The 17,372-nt window shown below is 37.3% G+C and overlaps 1 protein-coding gene across 11 annotated transcripts in view; it reads right to left on the bottom strand.

The window, feature by feature from the left end:
- Positions 1-3,348: 3,348 nt before the first annotated feature.
- ddx3xa (DEAD-box helicase 3 X-linked a) overlaps positions 3,349-17,372 on the bottom strand; it is a 63,774-nt gene continuing 49,750 nt past the window's right edge. For all 11 annotated transcript variants that reach the window (XM_039745110.1, XM_039745115.1, XM_039745116.1 and 8 more), the window contains 7 exons: positions 13,667-13,811; positions 13,450-13,594; positions 9,276-9,457; positions 9,076-9,193; positions 6,424-6,577; positions 6,231-6,346; positions 3,349-6,087 (listed from right to left, as the gene is read on the bottom strand). In XM_039745110.1, coding sequence (XP_039601044.1) covers positions 6,011-6,087; positions 6,231-6,346; positions 6,424-6,577; positions 9,076-9,193; positions 9,276-9,457; positions 13,450-13,594; positions 13,667-13,811 — 937 coding nt within the window. In that variant the 3' untranslated portion in view covers positions 3,349-6,010. The remainder of the gene's footprint in view (positions 6,088-6,230; positions 6,347-6,423; positions 6,578-9,075; positions 9,194-9,275; positions 9,458-13,449; positions 13,595-13,666; positions 13,812-17,372) is intronic.

The following is a 17,372-nucleotide window of genomic DNA, read 5'->3' as shown; positions in this document are numbered from 1 at the left end:
CAGACAGCCTTTGCCATGCCATGAGAAGATGCGACTCCCGATCGTATTTCACAAAAGTGTCAGGATCAGCTTTCTTAACTCTTTTTCTGCTTCCTCCGTAGTGGTAAAGATGTAAAGTTCGTCTTGAATATCCACTTTCAGTTTGGCAGGATTCAGGAGGCTGTATCCCATCTCGGCTTTCCGTAAGTGCGGTTTAATGTTGTAAAAAGTGGCTCATTTAGCAGCTGTTGAGGGTGAGAAATCATGGAAGATACAAAGGTGCTTATTTTCAAATATAATCTCGTTTCTGTCTAAGAAGTGACATTACATTAAATTTAGATTGCAATTTTTTGAAATGCATGACAAGAGTCCCAGGTTTAGAGATATTTGATCCCTGGGTTTGGACTTTCACGATTCTCAAGTAGACCTTCGATTCTAATATTATTCCTTCTGCATCCATCTTCCGGAGCTGCAAGTCTGTCTCCGGGTTTTTTGCATTCGGAATTCACAGCCATTGCTTTTCCGTCAGCCTGGGTGTATCTTTGGGTTTCTTTTCCATTTCTTTGTGAGCCCCTTTCTTACCACTCATGTTTATATTTGCTTGTGTTTACTGTAATCGAACCTAAATGCAGGATACCTCGGGATAATAAAAATAAGAGAAAAAGTAACGCCACCGCTAACAAGAGTTCTGCTTCAGATGCCCATCTCCCGCAACGGACGAGACCAACTACCACATTGATCTTCTATGGTAACTTTATACATGTCTGCTGAGAGATAGCAATCAGTCAACCCTTTTCGTCAATGAAATGGAAATGTCAATTTCATATATGGTCCCTTCTGCTTGGACTTACTAGAGCCACCAAGCCCAACTCCATTATGGACTGTTTTCTAATGCTAGATTACCCCATGTGGTAAAAGGGTCACTTCAGATTTTGTTGCAGACCCCACTCTAGGCAGTAGGTGGTCTGCTAAGGTAATGCAGAGGGAGTGGTGAGCCCAGCGCTGAATGAAGAGGACATCTTGCAATTTTTCTTCATGAACAGAAGTTCTGCCTTTTGGTTAATAAATGATGCACATAGCCCTTTACCTCTGTAACAATGGTGATAAACAGTACATCACTGAGATAACTGTGTGTCAGGATATACCAGGAAGAGAGTAATTCCTTTGTAAATAATACTTGCCAGATGCACTGTAATATTTAACACCAGTAGTGACTGTGAAAAGGTACTTGCCCCCTGAATTACTAACTCTAAGAGGTGAACAAAGAAAGACTTTGATAATTTGATCCAATGACTGAACAAAGCCAGATGTGACTGCAGCTAGCCCTATTGTCTTAACACTATATTTTGGCCAAACCATATAAAAATCAACGTAGCAAGAACCACCTCAGGACAGGGTGGACACACAGGCCAATTTAGCAATGCCAGTTCAGTTAAGCAGCATGTCTCTGGACTGTGGGAGATACACAGAGCGAACATGCACTCCACCTTAGCACTGTAGTAAAAGTCAGAACCTTCAATGCAGGATTTGGCACTTTTCTGGTATGATGGCCACAAGAATTTAGTCTGGTCAAGTGGATGGAAACAGTAAAAATAGTAAATATAATAAAACCGTATGCCAGATCTTACTGGAGCTTCAACTGTTAATAGAGCAGAAAATGTCAGAACCAAGCAATAGTAAAATAAAAAAAATACAAGTAGACCTGCCAGCCCCAACTTGACTAACCAGGTAAATCCGAGGTCAAGTTGTGTGCGGGGAAGGCAGAGAGGTTGCAGTTTAATTAGATGCCAATTTCTAGTTGGGCAATATTTCTGTGCATCGCTTAGTATGAATTGAGAATTACTAAAAAGCTGTTGGCCAAGATGCATTTGGCTTATATCTGTGAAGGAATAGTCAGAACTGACATAGCAGAGCAAAAGCTTAACCTCATCCGTAACAAATGGGTTTGGAACATGAACAGGAGTTCAGACAAATACACAATATGTCACTTGCATTTATAGTAATTAATAAAACTGCGAGTGTCCATTTTTGTCACCATGCAATAACTCCATACACCGCATGCTCTAAGGTGTCATTTTCCTCATCATTCACTAAATATGTCGCCTTTTTACTACAGCACTTAACAGGGCTGCAAAGTTGTAATGATGCAGTGAACAAAACTCAAACTCGGCAGAACTGAAGTTTGCATAAAGGTGTAAAAGGGCCACTTGATCACAAACAGAAGAGAGTCATGTTTTACATACCATGACAGAAAGGTTATTAAAAAAAGAAAAAAGGCAGAGACTGTGACTGATCTCAGTTACTAGTTAACCCATCAAACAGCACCCGGTTAGTTAGTACGGCTGGTACCCCATTGGTAAATGAAACATGGGCAGCGATTCAGTCATTTATATGATCATTCAGCAAACAGATCAGCAACTGCAGTGAGCAAGTCCGACACTCCCTAGACTAGAAAACGCTTAATGTGACATCAACTTAGGCAGAACCAAGTTTACTAGTACAAATGGTTTGGGGTATTTTCCCCCCAAAATACAAAAAACTGTCCAAAGGCTGGCAAAAAAGGTCACCCACTTTAATCCTCAGTAAACCTGTGCCTTTTAGGAGGTATGCATGTGGATACACTGGGCATTTAATCGCCCACATTCTACAAACAAACAAACTTTCATAGTTAAACAGGCTGAAAGAGCAAAATACATCAGATGAGCAAAGTCTAAGGCAACAATGTTCATGGAGATTGTTCTTTCCAAACTAAGAGTGCCACTGCCTAATAGGTTGATCCAAACTTTAAAGAAACACTCCACCCTTTTAGGTTTCTTACACCACAAGTGTTGTATTGATGACATTTTTTCCTGAAAACCCATACCCTCACTTATTGGTAAGAATTTGGTTTGAGCTTGTGAGACTTTCCTGTTTGAAACTGCAGTTTTCCAGTAGTATGAATTTTAGCAAATAACACGTGCATTTTACTTGAGCATACAAATGGATAAGAGCGGTGGATTAGGCAACCGGCGTTCAATGAGAATTTTCCACATTGTTTGCAGTTGGGTTGTTGTGTACGTCAATCCTAAGTATTCCTTAAATGTACATCTAGTGCAAGTACAGCGTTCCACAATAAGATCTGTCCCAAACCAGGCCCATGTAAGAAAGCAAAACCAAACATTCTACCAACAGATATGAAAAAAGCATAATAACTACTAGCTGTCAATACTTATTGGCTGGTAAGGATAAAGTGGTTCAATAGAGTGCAGCAATTATTCAGTAGGACATCAAAATGAAATGCATGCGTTCCAAACATCATTCACACAGCCTTCCATTTTCTAAACGCTGCATTCTCATATATCAAAAATAAGCAGACATCAAGTCAAAAACTTGCAGTTTGAGTATTTATTTTTTGATAAAATCATACAATAAATGCACAGCTGAGTTCTCTCATGCAGTGCAATGCTTTTCTAACCTATTACATAAAGCAAATACTAAACGCATGGTGGTCTGGTGTTCATTTGAAGCACATAGTAAGTCAGAAAGCATGTTCATTCTCTCAAAATGCCTCAATTCTATCACAAACCATAATATGTAAGACTTATTGCTGAAGTTGAGAACTTACTATATGCTTTGAAAGACACCAGTGCACCTGACAGCAAATGCAACAATAAAGAGAATAACCACATGTTAAGATTTCCATGTGCCAGACATTCACATACAAAAGACACCAAAAAAGGAAAGAAAAAAAACAAAAAAAAAAAAAAAAAAACAACAACAAAAACATACAACTGGAGAATCTGGACACCAAGCTGATAAACATCTAAGAAACATTTTCTTTTACTTTGATAACTTTTACCCAAACCTTGGCTTTTTTTCTTTAAATTTTGTTTGCCAATTTGGTATATTCTACAGAAAGATTTTGGCCTATAAAAAGACCATTAACAGGTGTGGATTTTTGACTTTTGAGTCCAATTTGACTTTAAACATTAAAAAGCTCACACTACCCCGAAATATATATATTTCACGCATACGGGTGACATTCAACATTCAAGTGCCAGTGTTTTTTTATTGTCTTTTGGTCAAGTTTCTTGAACTTTCAAAGAATCACTTAGGCTTATAAAAATAAATATTTCTCAAAAAATGCTTAATAAATTACACAAAACTAGCAGCAAAAAAGTAGAATCTAGAAATCTGTGTGCAAATAGCTAAATTCCCAACTGCTAATCCCCCTGGTCCCAAATAAATCCTGGTTAAGTATCAAGCCCCAGCCACTTTGTAAACAAGCTGCGTTTCACTATCTTCCCACACAATATTTGGAAGCTTAAGGACACGCACACATGACATTTATATAAAACTCTAGATGTGCAATAAAATCTTTTTTGTAAAACGTGATGGACACAACATAGAAGGGCCTAAACCTAAATAGCACCATTCATCTCAAGTTACCTCAATACTGTCAGTGCATCCGCTTCAAAGTTTCAGAACAAGGCACAACACATTTGAGAATAAATCTATTGCACTTAAAAGTTAAATGCCATAACTCCTCAAGCTACCTTTCTTCAAGAGAAAGATTAAATGCTGGCATCCTGGCTAAGGATTTTAAATACTCCTCAAGGCAGTTTAACGTGCCAGAGTGTTTACAGCATTAATGTACCATCAGGAGGAAACATAATTCCGTATGTTGCCAGATTAAGTGGAATACACAGCCAGTTCATGCAATGGAAACCTATGAAACTAAAACTGGTGCACCAACTGCACTCTTGAAAGCTTCATGCAACCCCTGGTGCAGTCAGTACATACTTGACCTGCTATCTCTAATCGCAGCTTAAATCCCATCTTATGAGTCGTTTTTTTTAGAATCTACATAAGCTGAGGATGTCTGTTGGAACTTGACGCAGCTTAAAAAGAGAAAATGTTTATGTCTGTAATAAAATAAAGCCTGCTGCAGAATTCACCCTTTTCCCCCCTTGACCAAAAAACATCAACACTAGCATGCGTATAAGACCAAACCAGCCAAGACATTCTGCAGGGCTGCTTCGGTGTTGTGGTCCTTATAGCCATTCGTCTATTTTCATCAATATGGCAGGCATTTTGTAATTAAGAACTTATGAGAAGTTTAGAAACTGGTTTAAAAAAAAAAAAAAAAATCAAGTCTTTAAATTACCCCTTAAAATGATCCAGAAAGGACAAAAGCAAACCAGAAAAGAGGGAAAAAAAAAAAAAGGAAAAATACTGCCCCACTTTATGGCTAGCTTGTGGTATCTAACTAGCTGCCTTAACACTGTCAAGTCAATTACAAGTGGAGAAATATATTCCAGCATTTGTGTGTCCATCTAAAACCATTATTTTGATGTATTAAGATCACTGCAACTGGAATGGCTTTCTGAAGACTACCATTTCCCTAAATAGGTACCTATCCAGGATAGAGTGAGCAAAATCAGAACTCTCAATCCCTTAAATGGTTTTGCCATACAAGGAATAATTGTATTTAATCAAACACTCCTGTGATGTTATTACAAGCTGCTTGTGCTAAAGCCTTTAAAATATAGGCAACCTGATAACTGTCCCTGTGAGAATTTGAAATTCAAATGGAACAACAATGACTTCAAGTCACATCATCCCAGTATTTGCCAAGGTTTGATTTAGTCCAAGCTTTATGCCTTACAAAAACAATAGATATCTTGGCCAATTTGGGCCAGCATGACATTAAAAGTAAACTCATTTCTAAAGTTAAAGGCACAGTACATTAACAAACAAATGATCCTCATGTTTACAAAGAAATAAATGAAGTGCAGTTAAACTCTAAAGTCCAAGATTCTATAGGCATTTGAGTCAGCAGCCATATCTTGACATCTAAAAAAGGTGATGCTCTGGTTGTCTTGCAGGCCATCTTCGATTACTTTTAAGCTCCCTTTAAAAATGTTTTCAGAGAATCACAGCTGGTAATGTACTGCGAGTTCTTGAAGCTACACAAGGTATAGTCTGGCTTAGTTACATGTGGTTTCCATTTAGCTAGTTTGGCATGGTGACTTCCACTGTTGGAGGGTCTTCAGTTTCCCCACCAGTCAACTTGAGAGTTGTAGTTTCCTCCATATCCATCACTGCTGTAAAAATTACTAAAGCCACCTAAAAAAGGAGCAAATGGGAGAAATGACAATAAATACACAAGTTGTACTACAAAACTATAACTAATGATCAATAATAAAGTACGTTTCCCAACAGAACAAAAGTCGATCACATTGGGGAAGAAAAAAAGGAAAAGGACTTGCCACCATATCCTCTGTTCCCACCATGGCCTCCATTTTGACGACTTCCGCGACTGCTAAAGCTGTTACTGCTGTTACTTGTCTGCCTATAATCTCTGGCACCAAAACCTCCAGAAAACCTACAATCAACCAACAAAAGGTCAGAAATGGCACATATTGATTAGATATGGAAAAAAGTACATTTTCATTACTGTACCTCTTTGAACGGCCACGACTGCTACTCTTGTGCTGCTGCTCATAAGCAAGATTTTCAAGCCATGAAGGAACCTCTTGCTTGGCCTCCACCAAAATGTCAAGCAAGTCCTTGGTAATATTGCTGTTTTTCTCATTGAAAAATGAGGTTGCCAAACCTAAAGAGATCCAAAAAAAAAAAAGGAAAGAAAAACCTTACTTTATTGGCTTAAACAAACAACCTTGCCATACTAACTTTTGGTAAAATAATGCCAATTGAAGTTTTGATAAGTTATGGTAGTAGTTCCGTCAGGGAAAAAAAGCATGCCTTCGAGTGACTGGATGAATAAGACCCAAGCCTCTAAACTGAAATCACATTATACAACTTCTAGTCCTAAGGTAGCGGTCAAAAGTTTTAAAAAAAAAAAAAGTTTATTCATTTTCTATGGAAATGCATAGTTTAACTTAATGCTTCATGAAATCAAGGCATAGAACAAATATAGTGAATAAAGTCAAGGAATCATTAAGTGTACAAACTTGTATTCAAAGCAAGCCACCTTTTGCTGATATAACAGACAAGCAGTGGTAACCCTTTTGATTCAGAATTTGAGTCACTCATTCCAGTCATCAACTCTCCCTTCAGCAAGAGCCCCAGCCCATCACACTTCCTCCTCCATGTTTAACAGTTGGAGTCACAACACACTAAGGAGACATCCTTTGACTAGCTTGACTGCATATAAACATCCTGTGTGATGAACAGAAATTTAGATTTTTAATTCATCAGTCCATAAGAATTTCGTCCATTCTACAGTAATCCACAGCCAGTATTCCAAGGCCCTATTTTGTCCTTTAACAAATGGCTTTCTTACTGCCACACTCCCAGTCAAACCTTCAACAAAAAGTCTCTTCATAGTAGAAACTGAGACTTGTTTTTTTTGACCACTGTTGAGCTGTGAGGTACCAATCACAGAAGCTGGTAACCCCTCAGAAACTTGTCTTCTTGAATGGGTTGTGACTTTGGGTCTGCTGGATCTCTTCCGGGTCCCAATTGCCCTTGGACTGTGTATGACATCGTACTCACTGACACTTTGATTCTCCCCCACACCCCACAAACTTCCTAAGGATAATGTTCCGTCTCATTTAATTTCTTAATTGCCCTTTTCTTGCCATTATGACTGGAATTTACAACTCTGCTTTAAGAGGGACAGAGGGGTTTTTAAGTAATCAACTGAAGATAGGACACCTGTACAGATTGCTTACTTCAGCTTCCATGGCTTAATTTAAATGATACAGAATATCATTAAATGGTCCCTGAAGGCGGCCCATTTGTAATATGACTTTTTCCAGTTTGTTAACCTGAACTTTAAATACAAACCTCCGGCAGTTTTCTGCTTACCTTTACAATATTTTAGGTCATTCACTGCATATCAATGGGTTAAATTTGAAGAAAAACTATAAAAACTTCGGTGTTGTAAAAAAAAACAAATCAATACTGTACATCAGACTTTCCATCTGCAGTTGTGATCTTGTCACTCAACCATGCGCAAGTTCAGGTGCAATCTCGGACCATTAATACTCCCAAAAAACCCCACGTTCCTTACTCCTCCTCACTGCATCATACTTCCAAGCAAGCATTTACTGACTTGTCAGCTCTTACGCACCCGGAGCCTGCTCCTTAACTGAACTGCCGGGGAGCGATAAAGGAGGTTTAAAAACACACAAAAAAGCAAAAAATGTACCAGAATCTGCCAATCCAATAATATAGGTATTGGTCCTATAAAAACCTGATTGGAACATCCCTAAATATGTTTAGCTAGTAGACTATTTTAGGGGGGTATTTTAAAGACCCATTAACAGTGCAAACACTTATCAAAAGGGATCTTAATCTTATCAATTGGAATCATACATTTGAAATTAAATGCTTGCATTTCCCAGGTGCAAATTTCACCCTTTAAAGTGCTTCAATGTTCTTGGTGACCGTGGTCCCAACTGCCGTCAAATCATTAATCTCCTCCCGTGTAGTTTTGGGCCGATCCCCTCACCTTTCTCATGATCATCCTCACTCCATAAGGCATGATCTTGCATGGAGCTCCAGACAGAGTGATTGATGGTCATTTTATATTTCTTCCATTTCTGAATAATCGCACCAACAGTTGCCATCTTCTCACCAAGGTTCTTGCAGCCCATTCCTGCCTTGTGCAGGTCTACAAACTTGGCCCCGGCGTCCTTTGACAGCTCTTTGGGTCTTGCCCATGGTAGTGGAGAGGTTGGAATGGAAGAAATTGATTGTGGACAGGTGTGCTTTATATATGAGTTGAGAGCAGGAGTATCTGTAATTGATGGATTGACTGATTGTAATCAGCACACAGCCATATCTGTGGGAGCCAGAAGTCTGATTGGGTTGTAGGGGATCAAATACTTATTTCTCTCAATGATGTGCAAATTTTTCTGGATTTTTGGTTAATATTCTCCCTCTCCATTAAAATGAAACTACCTAAAAATTAACTGTTCATTTCTTTGTAAGTGAGCAAATTTACAAATTCAGCAGGGGATCAAATACTTATTTCCCCCACTTTATACGCATGTACATATATTCATACACACATACATATAAAAATAGTGTCTTTTTACAAATTTGCAAAAAGCAGAATACAATACTAGTGTGGAAGAAACTCACCAAGGTTTCCTACGCGACCAGTACGGCCAATTCGATGAACATATTCTTCAATGTCACTTGGTAAATCAAAGTTAATAACATGTTTCACATTGCATATGTCCAGGCCACGTGCTGCAACCTACATTCATTTGAAACACAAAAGTGATTAGGCATTGAAAGAATACCAAGAGGGCTTTAAGCTTTTAGAACAATTCACTCACAGCTGTCGCCACTAAGATTGGACACCTTCCTGAGCGAAACTGGTGAAGAGCTTCTTCTCTGTCTCTCTGTGATCGGTCCCCATGAATACTGGTGCATGCATATCCTTCCCGATACAAAAAGTCTTCAAGAGCATCTGCACCCTTCTTTGTTTCCACAAACACCAGGGTGAGAGAATCCTTGCCTATACACAAAGAAGATGATTGGATTACCTGACAAGTTTTCTTCCAGTACATGACGTATGAGTTGTGTTGCCTGCTTTACCATGATTAACCTCTCTCTATCCACATACTTTTATACTTCCCACTTCCCCAAGCTACAATGCATTCAGAATGCATTTGTGCCCCTTCACTTTCACATTTGCTGCTGCATAACCTACCCAAATCAAGCACTAAAACCCCAAAATGACAAAGCAAAAACTGGATTTAATACATTTTTGAAAATTTATTAAAATAAACAAATCACATTGTTGTTAGCATTCAGACCCTTGCAATGGCACTTGAAGTTTGCCTCATGTGCATCACATTTTATTATTTTATTGATAATCATTGAGAAGTTTCTACATTTTGTTTGGAGTCCCACCTGTGGTCAGCTCGATTGAACACAATTACAAAAAAAATCAGGTGTATATAAGGTACTAAATCTAATAGTCAGTGTGTTTTAATGTCTCAATAACTTGGTTATTCACAGAAACCCGATTTCTAATATACCATGTAAACCCTAATTCTAGTTGAGAGAAATCAGGTTACTGGCTTTCGAGAGACTTGGTTAACAGAGATAGATTTTTCCATGACCATGTAAAACTCTTAACTCGATTACAGTTGAGAATGTTGTCTGCGAGTGTACAGTCCACACTCTCAGCCTGTGTATCATAAGAAATTGCAATTATAAACTGCATTTTTCCTTCACCTGGCTGAATTTCTCAATATTTCAGAAATTGGTACTTTTTTGATGAGCTGAACATACAATGCTAAACTCAGCAACAATCTTGGAAAAGAGCAAAGTAACATGTTAAAAGTAATGTGCTTTACAGTCATCCCTTTTTGAAGAAACAAGTAAACTAACGCAATACTCATCTTATTGACTTAAAAATACCTGCGCTATTATTCTTCCAGCACTTGGGTACAAGACAATCATGCATACTGGGTCCTTTACAGGGCTCAATCGCACCGCCAAGCAGAAAAGTGTGCTGCATGCATTCCAGTAACAAACCTATTAAGTGTCAATTTGACAAAACATTCGCAAAACCATAAGGTAATTTATCACAGGTTTCATAACATTTCTCCATAAAGGACAAACTCCAGAAGATTACTTTACCATGTAAACACAGATTGTTTAAGAAACCATGTTTCTGCCTTAACTAATTCACCTTAATCAGGTTATGTTCATATATGCAAATGCATGCTGTGTGTACAAAAGCAAGGACAACATAGAAGTGACTTAGGGACAACTCTGTGAAAGTTCTTGTTACCCAGACAGAGCCTTGACTTGAACAAAAGAAAACATCTCTGGAGCAACATAAAAATTAGTTGGTCAACAGTCTTCATCTAACCCTGCAGGGTTGACAAAATCCCCAACTCCAGATTGACCAAGCTCATTACAACATACTCTAAGGGCTCATTTATACTTCACGCTCAGAACGTGTACGCGCCCGCATCATGGATGCCACGCGTTCCCAGCGTTCATTTCACGCGTCCTCTGAGCAGGTCCTCAGAAATTAACGCGACGCATGCGCGAGTTGCAGTACCAGCAAAAAGTCGGGGGGCGCAGTGTGCTAAAAGTCGGAACGTGACATCAGAGTCTCTGTTTACTATCTACATGTGACAGCAAGCCTCTATGGAGATCCTTCGGGGATCGATGTGCGCGCTTTGCTGTTTGATGAATTGTTCAAAGTGTTGAAGCAAAATGCCGATATACAGATGCATTCGTGGTGCTTTTATATTCAAGCGTCGCATATTCCCGATCGTAATGACACGATACATTTTAAAAGTCTCACATACCATCTTTTGTGCCGTCTATTTTTTAATTTTTTTACTTTACCTGCTGTCAGGTACAAGAAGCTCGTAGCGATGAAAAACTGGGATGACGTTTACGATGGTCTGCTTTAATAATAAAGTAAAACTACGAGGTTAAAGTGGACATTTCGAGATTAAAGCCGAAATTTTCACTTTAATCACAAAATACACGTTTTCACCGTGTCTTATTTTTTTCTCAGTGGCTCAAATACAGCGCTATACATTATGTTGCCGATGTGAAGTTATAAAAAAAAAAAAAAGGACGGCACTGAGACTTTTAAAATGTATCGTGTCATTACGATCGGGAATATGCGACGCTTGAATATAAAAGCACCACGAATGCATCTGTATGTCGGCATTTTGCTTCACCACATCGAAGCATCCATCCCATAGGATCGGCATAGAGGCTGTCACATGTAGATAGTTCCCGAATGTAATGACACGATACATTTTAAAAGACTCACATACCATCTTTTGTGTCGTCTTTTTTAATTTTTTTATTTTTGCAACTTAACAGCAACATAATGTATAGCGTTATATTTGAATTACTGAGAAAAAAATAAAGGACATGGTGAAAACGTGTATTTTGTGATTAAAGTGGAAATTTCGGCTTTAATCTCTAATTGTCCACTTTAACCTCGTAGTTTACTTTATCATTAAAGCAGGCCGTCCGTCGTAAACGTCATCCCAGTTTTTAATTGCTACGAGCTTCTTGGACCTGACAGCTGCGGCAAGCAGCAAAAGATCACCATACAGAGCAAATTAAATGTATGATATTCCAACTCTCTGCACATTTAGAATCTTTAGATTCATACTTGATATCACTTTCATGATGAAATGCATTAAAGTGTGTATGTTACATTTTACATATAATTTCATTTAAATAATGAATACTGTTAATAATTACACACATGGGGGTGACACGGTGGCGGAGCAATAGCACTGCTGTCTCGCAGGGAGTTACGCTGCTGGTATTTCCTGCTTGGATTCCACACTGTGCTCCGGTTTCCTTCCAAAGATAAGCAGATTTGGGGATTTGGTGCCGCTAAAATGACGCTAGTGTATGTGTGCTTGTATTCACCTTGCGATGAGCGGAGACCTCGTCCAGGGATTGCTTCTCAGTCGTGCCCAATGCTTGTTGGAATGGACACATCCCTAGATTGATGGATTTAATCAATAAACATCCTTTTCACAGATATTGCGGTAAGGTGTTATCGGAATTTAACAGGTGTTCTAGGCAATTCACAACACAGAGAAGCCGAACATGTTCTCACCGTGATAATATCTCACACTGCCACCTGGTGGACTCCTCCAGATTTATGTAAAGTACGCGCGCAAGTATAAACACTTCAACGCTTGCGTAGCAGGAGCGTCTGCTGCAGCATGCGTCGCGTTAAGTATAAATGAGCCCTAAGACTGCAGGCTGCAAGTGCTGCCAAAGATGTTCCAACTAAGTACAGAATAAAGAATCTGAACACTAGCGTTACCGTGATATTTCAGTTTACTTCTAGTAAATCTGAAAATTGTCTTTTTCTGGGGTATTTAGTACGTCTTAATTGAAAGAATTTTAGTGTCTAAGACTGCAAGATAGCAAAATGTAAAAAATGTCATGAGGTCTGAACACTTTCTGAATTTAACAGGCCACAGCTAAATACATGCTCTACCCAGGAAGAAAGCCACGAGTTTTATCTAATCTAGAACAAACGTCTCTAAAGATGAGGAAAATTCTTGCTGTACCAGCTTTTAGAGTGCAGCATAATAAATACTAAGGTGGAAGGTCCTTTGTCAGTTTGAAAAGTAGGCCATAATGTCTCAGGAGAAACATGTAGATATGCGTTAACAAAAGGTTACAACAATTCTATGCTGGAACAATTATACTTGCTATGCCACACTATCACTTAACGCTTTTGGCATTATTGTGCCTAAACTACATGAGGCTTCTGAGAAGTTTCATGTACTTTGCAAGCAGAACAAAGAAAAAAAAAAAAAAAGGATTTTCAATAATGCTGTGTACAGTATCTATGGCCAATTTAGAGTTTAGAAGTCTAAGGTCCTAGTCTCAAATTATGCCTGATATGCACTTACCTGGATTAAAAAAGTGCATCTGAAAAAGTATTTTGCATTTACATATAAAAGCAAGCTTTATTTGCATTTCATTTACCTGTAGCATTAAGCAGATCAAGAAGAAAAGAGCGCTTATCACTTTCTTCAACCCATACAACTTTCTGTGTGATGTTCTCAGAGGTAGAACCAACACGTCCAACAGCCAAAAAGATATATTCATCCAAGAAGTCTCGAGCAAGAATCTGAATCAAATGATAACTAGTTAAGACACTGGCCTTATTTTACATAAAATTAAAAGTTGTAAATAAAAATACCTGGATCTCTTTAGGAAAAGTGGCACTGAACATCATGGTACGTCGTACTCCCTTACGAGGCATAGTGTCTTGTTCAACAATGCGACGAATTTGAGGTTCAAAGCCCATATCAAGCATTCTATCAGCTTCATCCAAAACCAGGTAGCTGTAATTTAATAAAATGCACATTTTCTCAGTTTAATTTCTATGGTGCAACAATAGATTAAGTTTAAGATAAGCCATAATTTCTTCCAAGGACACGGTAATAAGAAAGATTTTAGCTCAAGTAGTATGCCGAAGTGTCTTTACATGAAGCAATGGTACCCAGCTAAATGGAAGCTTTGTTATCCACACATAAAAGGAACCATAATTTCTCCCCCACTGCATAATCTTTAGTTCTAATTAACTACCAGAGGAGAACTATGTGGCACCACTAGACGTTTAAACTCAAGATTCAAGAATAGGGTAGTGTGTGACCAAGTATTTCAGTCAACTACAGTCAATATACACAGTATTTTCAAAAAATGTTCTGTTTGTAAAATAAACTCCCATTTTAAACTTGCATTGTATTAAAAGGACTTTTCCCAAATGATCTACAATGTTGGCCATGCCACATTGAAAGAAACAAATTGAAATACAAAAATGTGCTGAAAAGGAATAATCTACTCGGGTGCTGTGTATTCACACCTTAATTCACCACATTTGTTGGTTTACACCTTTGTAAGAAATAGAGAAAAGGTGATCTACCCAAGAGGAGCTATTTAAGAGGTTAAATATCCCCTGCTCTTTCTGTGATCAAACAAAATAAGTCAGGGACATAATTACAGAAAAGCATCTATCTGGGAATGAGTACAAGATCATCTCAAAAGCACTGAAAATTTCAGAACTCAGCACAGAATTAAGAAACCTACACATACTATCTAGGACAGGTCACCTTTCTAACACTAGTCTTTGACCCAGAATGGCGACGTGACATTCATACTCCCACTGTCAAATGTGGTGGTAGCAGCATCATGTTTAATGAATACTCAGCAGCAGGAACTTCGGAAAAACCACTCCACAAGCAATCTGGCACATCCTGAGCAAGTTGGCAAAATGAAATGGGTAGATCTTGCCATGCAAATTTAGAGAGAATAAATGTTTATAAATTGAGTTTTCATTATTGTTCAATGTTGGACTTTAATGTTTTCAGTGGTTAAGTTTCCTTCTTTCTTGGGGAGCACTGTGAAAAATGAGTGATTTACAAATAAAACCCCCTGTCAAATCTGAACAAAATCCTAAATTGTAAAAAAACCAAAAACAAAAAAAATAAATCCTAAACTGTTTAAAGGCAATGTATGGCATAAAATCTCAATCGCCTGAGGAAAAAACATTCAATTAAAAAATGAACAGTTTATTAAAAAAATAAGCTCAAGGACTTGGGAAAAGTTAAATTATACCATGAACCAACTGCCACACTCATAAAATGTTTATAACAGGGACTTCGACTCCAGTCGTGGATTGCTATTGTACCTGTAGGTTTTCATTCTAACACTTTTCTTCCTTATTGACCAATTTTTACTGCTAATGAACGTTTTGCCTTAATTTTAATTGACTTGCAATAGGATTCATGTCCCTTAATTTCTTTCATTTCTGAAAATAAAGGAGAAGGTCTGCTCTAGTCCACAAAACACTGCAAGCGTTTTGAAAAAGTCTGCTGTGGTACAATGAAAGCATCAATAAGTCATGGAATTACAAAAAGAATTTAACAAGAAGAAATGTGTTTCTAATTATAAACTGGGTGGAGTGAAATTGGTTTCAGTCTGAGGTCCGATGTAACTGGTCATTGGTTTGCTCACTAGCTTCATATGTCATTTCTGTTTGGGTGTTAAGGAAAATATGAAACAATACAGAGGATATAAAAACATTCAATTAAAATGGGAAAGATCTAGCAACAAGATTCAAACAGTACCCAAACATTTAAAATTCATAGACAAGAGGCTCTCATCAGCAGTACAAGCTATGAAGTCTATTTTGAATATGCCATCTTTCTGAAGCTGTTAGGAGGTATTTTAATTTTTTGTCTTGGGAAGACCGAAGATATTGGCAGATTCCAGATATAAAAATTAGATATTGCTTTTGAACATAAATGTAATGTATTAAGAACCTTTTGCATTATTTGTGTGGAGGTTGTGTTCACGTGACAATCCATTATTTAGGCAAAATGTTCTACACAGTAGGGACTTCTCCACTCAAGAACCAGAACCAAAACAGATTTACATGCTTTGCTTTAATAATGATGAACTTTGGAATTTTTCCATTTTTTATGTGGTATTTACCAGAATTAGTTTTCTCAATTACCTCATTTAAAGCCCATTTCATATAAACTAAAGTTGTGCTTGAAAGTTTGTGAACCCTTTAGAATATTCTATATTTCTGCATAAATATGACCTAAAACATCAGATTTTCACTCAAGTCCTAAAAGTAGATAAAGAGAAACCAGTTAAACAAATGAGACAAAATTATACTTGGTCATTTATTTATTGAGGAAAACGATTGAATATTACATATTTGTGAGTGGCAAAAGTATGTGAACCTTTACTTTCAGTATCTGGTTAAAAAAAAGTTTTTGTAATCAAGATATGGAAAAAATGTCTACAGCAAGAAATTCTGCATTCAAAAAATTGTTTGATTTATTTTCTGAATCTTATTCTTAATTTAAAAAGAAATGCTTAATTGCAGTGTTTAAAAACATTTTTTTGAAATGCTACATTAATTTTGCATTATGCGCCAATAAATTAACAGAAAAGATGAGATGATTGTTTTAATAAGATCAAAATCAAACACCTCTGTAAAGATTGTAGCCAAAGTGCAAAAGGTAAATATCAGGCAAGGGGGCCCTCACATATTCATGTGGTTCCTTCAAGGTACTGCATTATTATTAAAACATCAAAATGCCAAAATTTTTTACTAGAAAATATTTTTAAAAATGATAATTTTAGAAACCCAAAATAAGGAACTGCAAGAGAAATAGTCCTGAATATTAAAAAAAAAAAAAAAAAACCCACAAGCACCTTTGAAGTAAATATAGTCCATGTCTTCTGCTTGCAATTCATCTAAGATGTGATGGACAGCTTAAAGGAATTTCACAATCAGTGTATTTCTGTAGCATCACAACTGCAAATCTATCTATCACAGTCACCAAGAGATGGAACAACCCCTGTTGTACTGATAACACCAAATCCCATCTCTCTTGTGGAAACAAAGTATTTTGTTTGTGTAAAGAAAGAGGATTTATTGCAGGTTTTAATTTGTTGGATAAGGAAAGAGTGAACAACTGATGATGAAACAAATGTTTTGTCAAAAAGAACTTGTCAGTAATCAAGTTCAACTGGAATCATTCAGTCATTAAAATAATTGTAGAATTAACACTTTCATTTGCATGACATCTGTGTACACGTATAATGAAATCTATTAAAATACAACATTCTACACAGAGTTAAAAATATATTTAAATGTTAATTTGTAACATCATTAAGGAGTCATTTGTAAAACACGATTACAAAATGCTGTAATTTTCATGCCGCAAGTCAGATGAAGAGATAAAGTGCTTTGCTGGATTAGTTTCTGAAGGATCTGTGAAGAACATGCAAATATCTGCTCTACTGAGAGTACATTGTATATCAGGAACTAACGGCTGACATTATGACTTTTACCTGACATGTTAAGTGGTAATACTTTAAATTAT

The sequence above is a fragment of the Polypterus senegalus genome, chromosome 2, assembly GCF_016835505.1.
Source record: "Polypterus senegalus isolate Bchr_013 chromosome 2, ASM1683550v1, whole genome shotgun sequence".
In the NCBI taxonomy this organism is placed as follows: domain Eukaryota; kingdom Metazoa; phylum Chordata; class Cladistia; order Polypteriformes; family Polypteridae; genus Polypterus; species Polypterus senegalus.
Note: the sequence above shows the minus strand (reverse complement) of the source record. Positions and strands in the feature narration are given on the sequence as shown.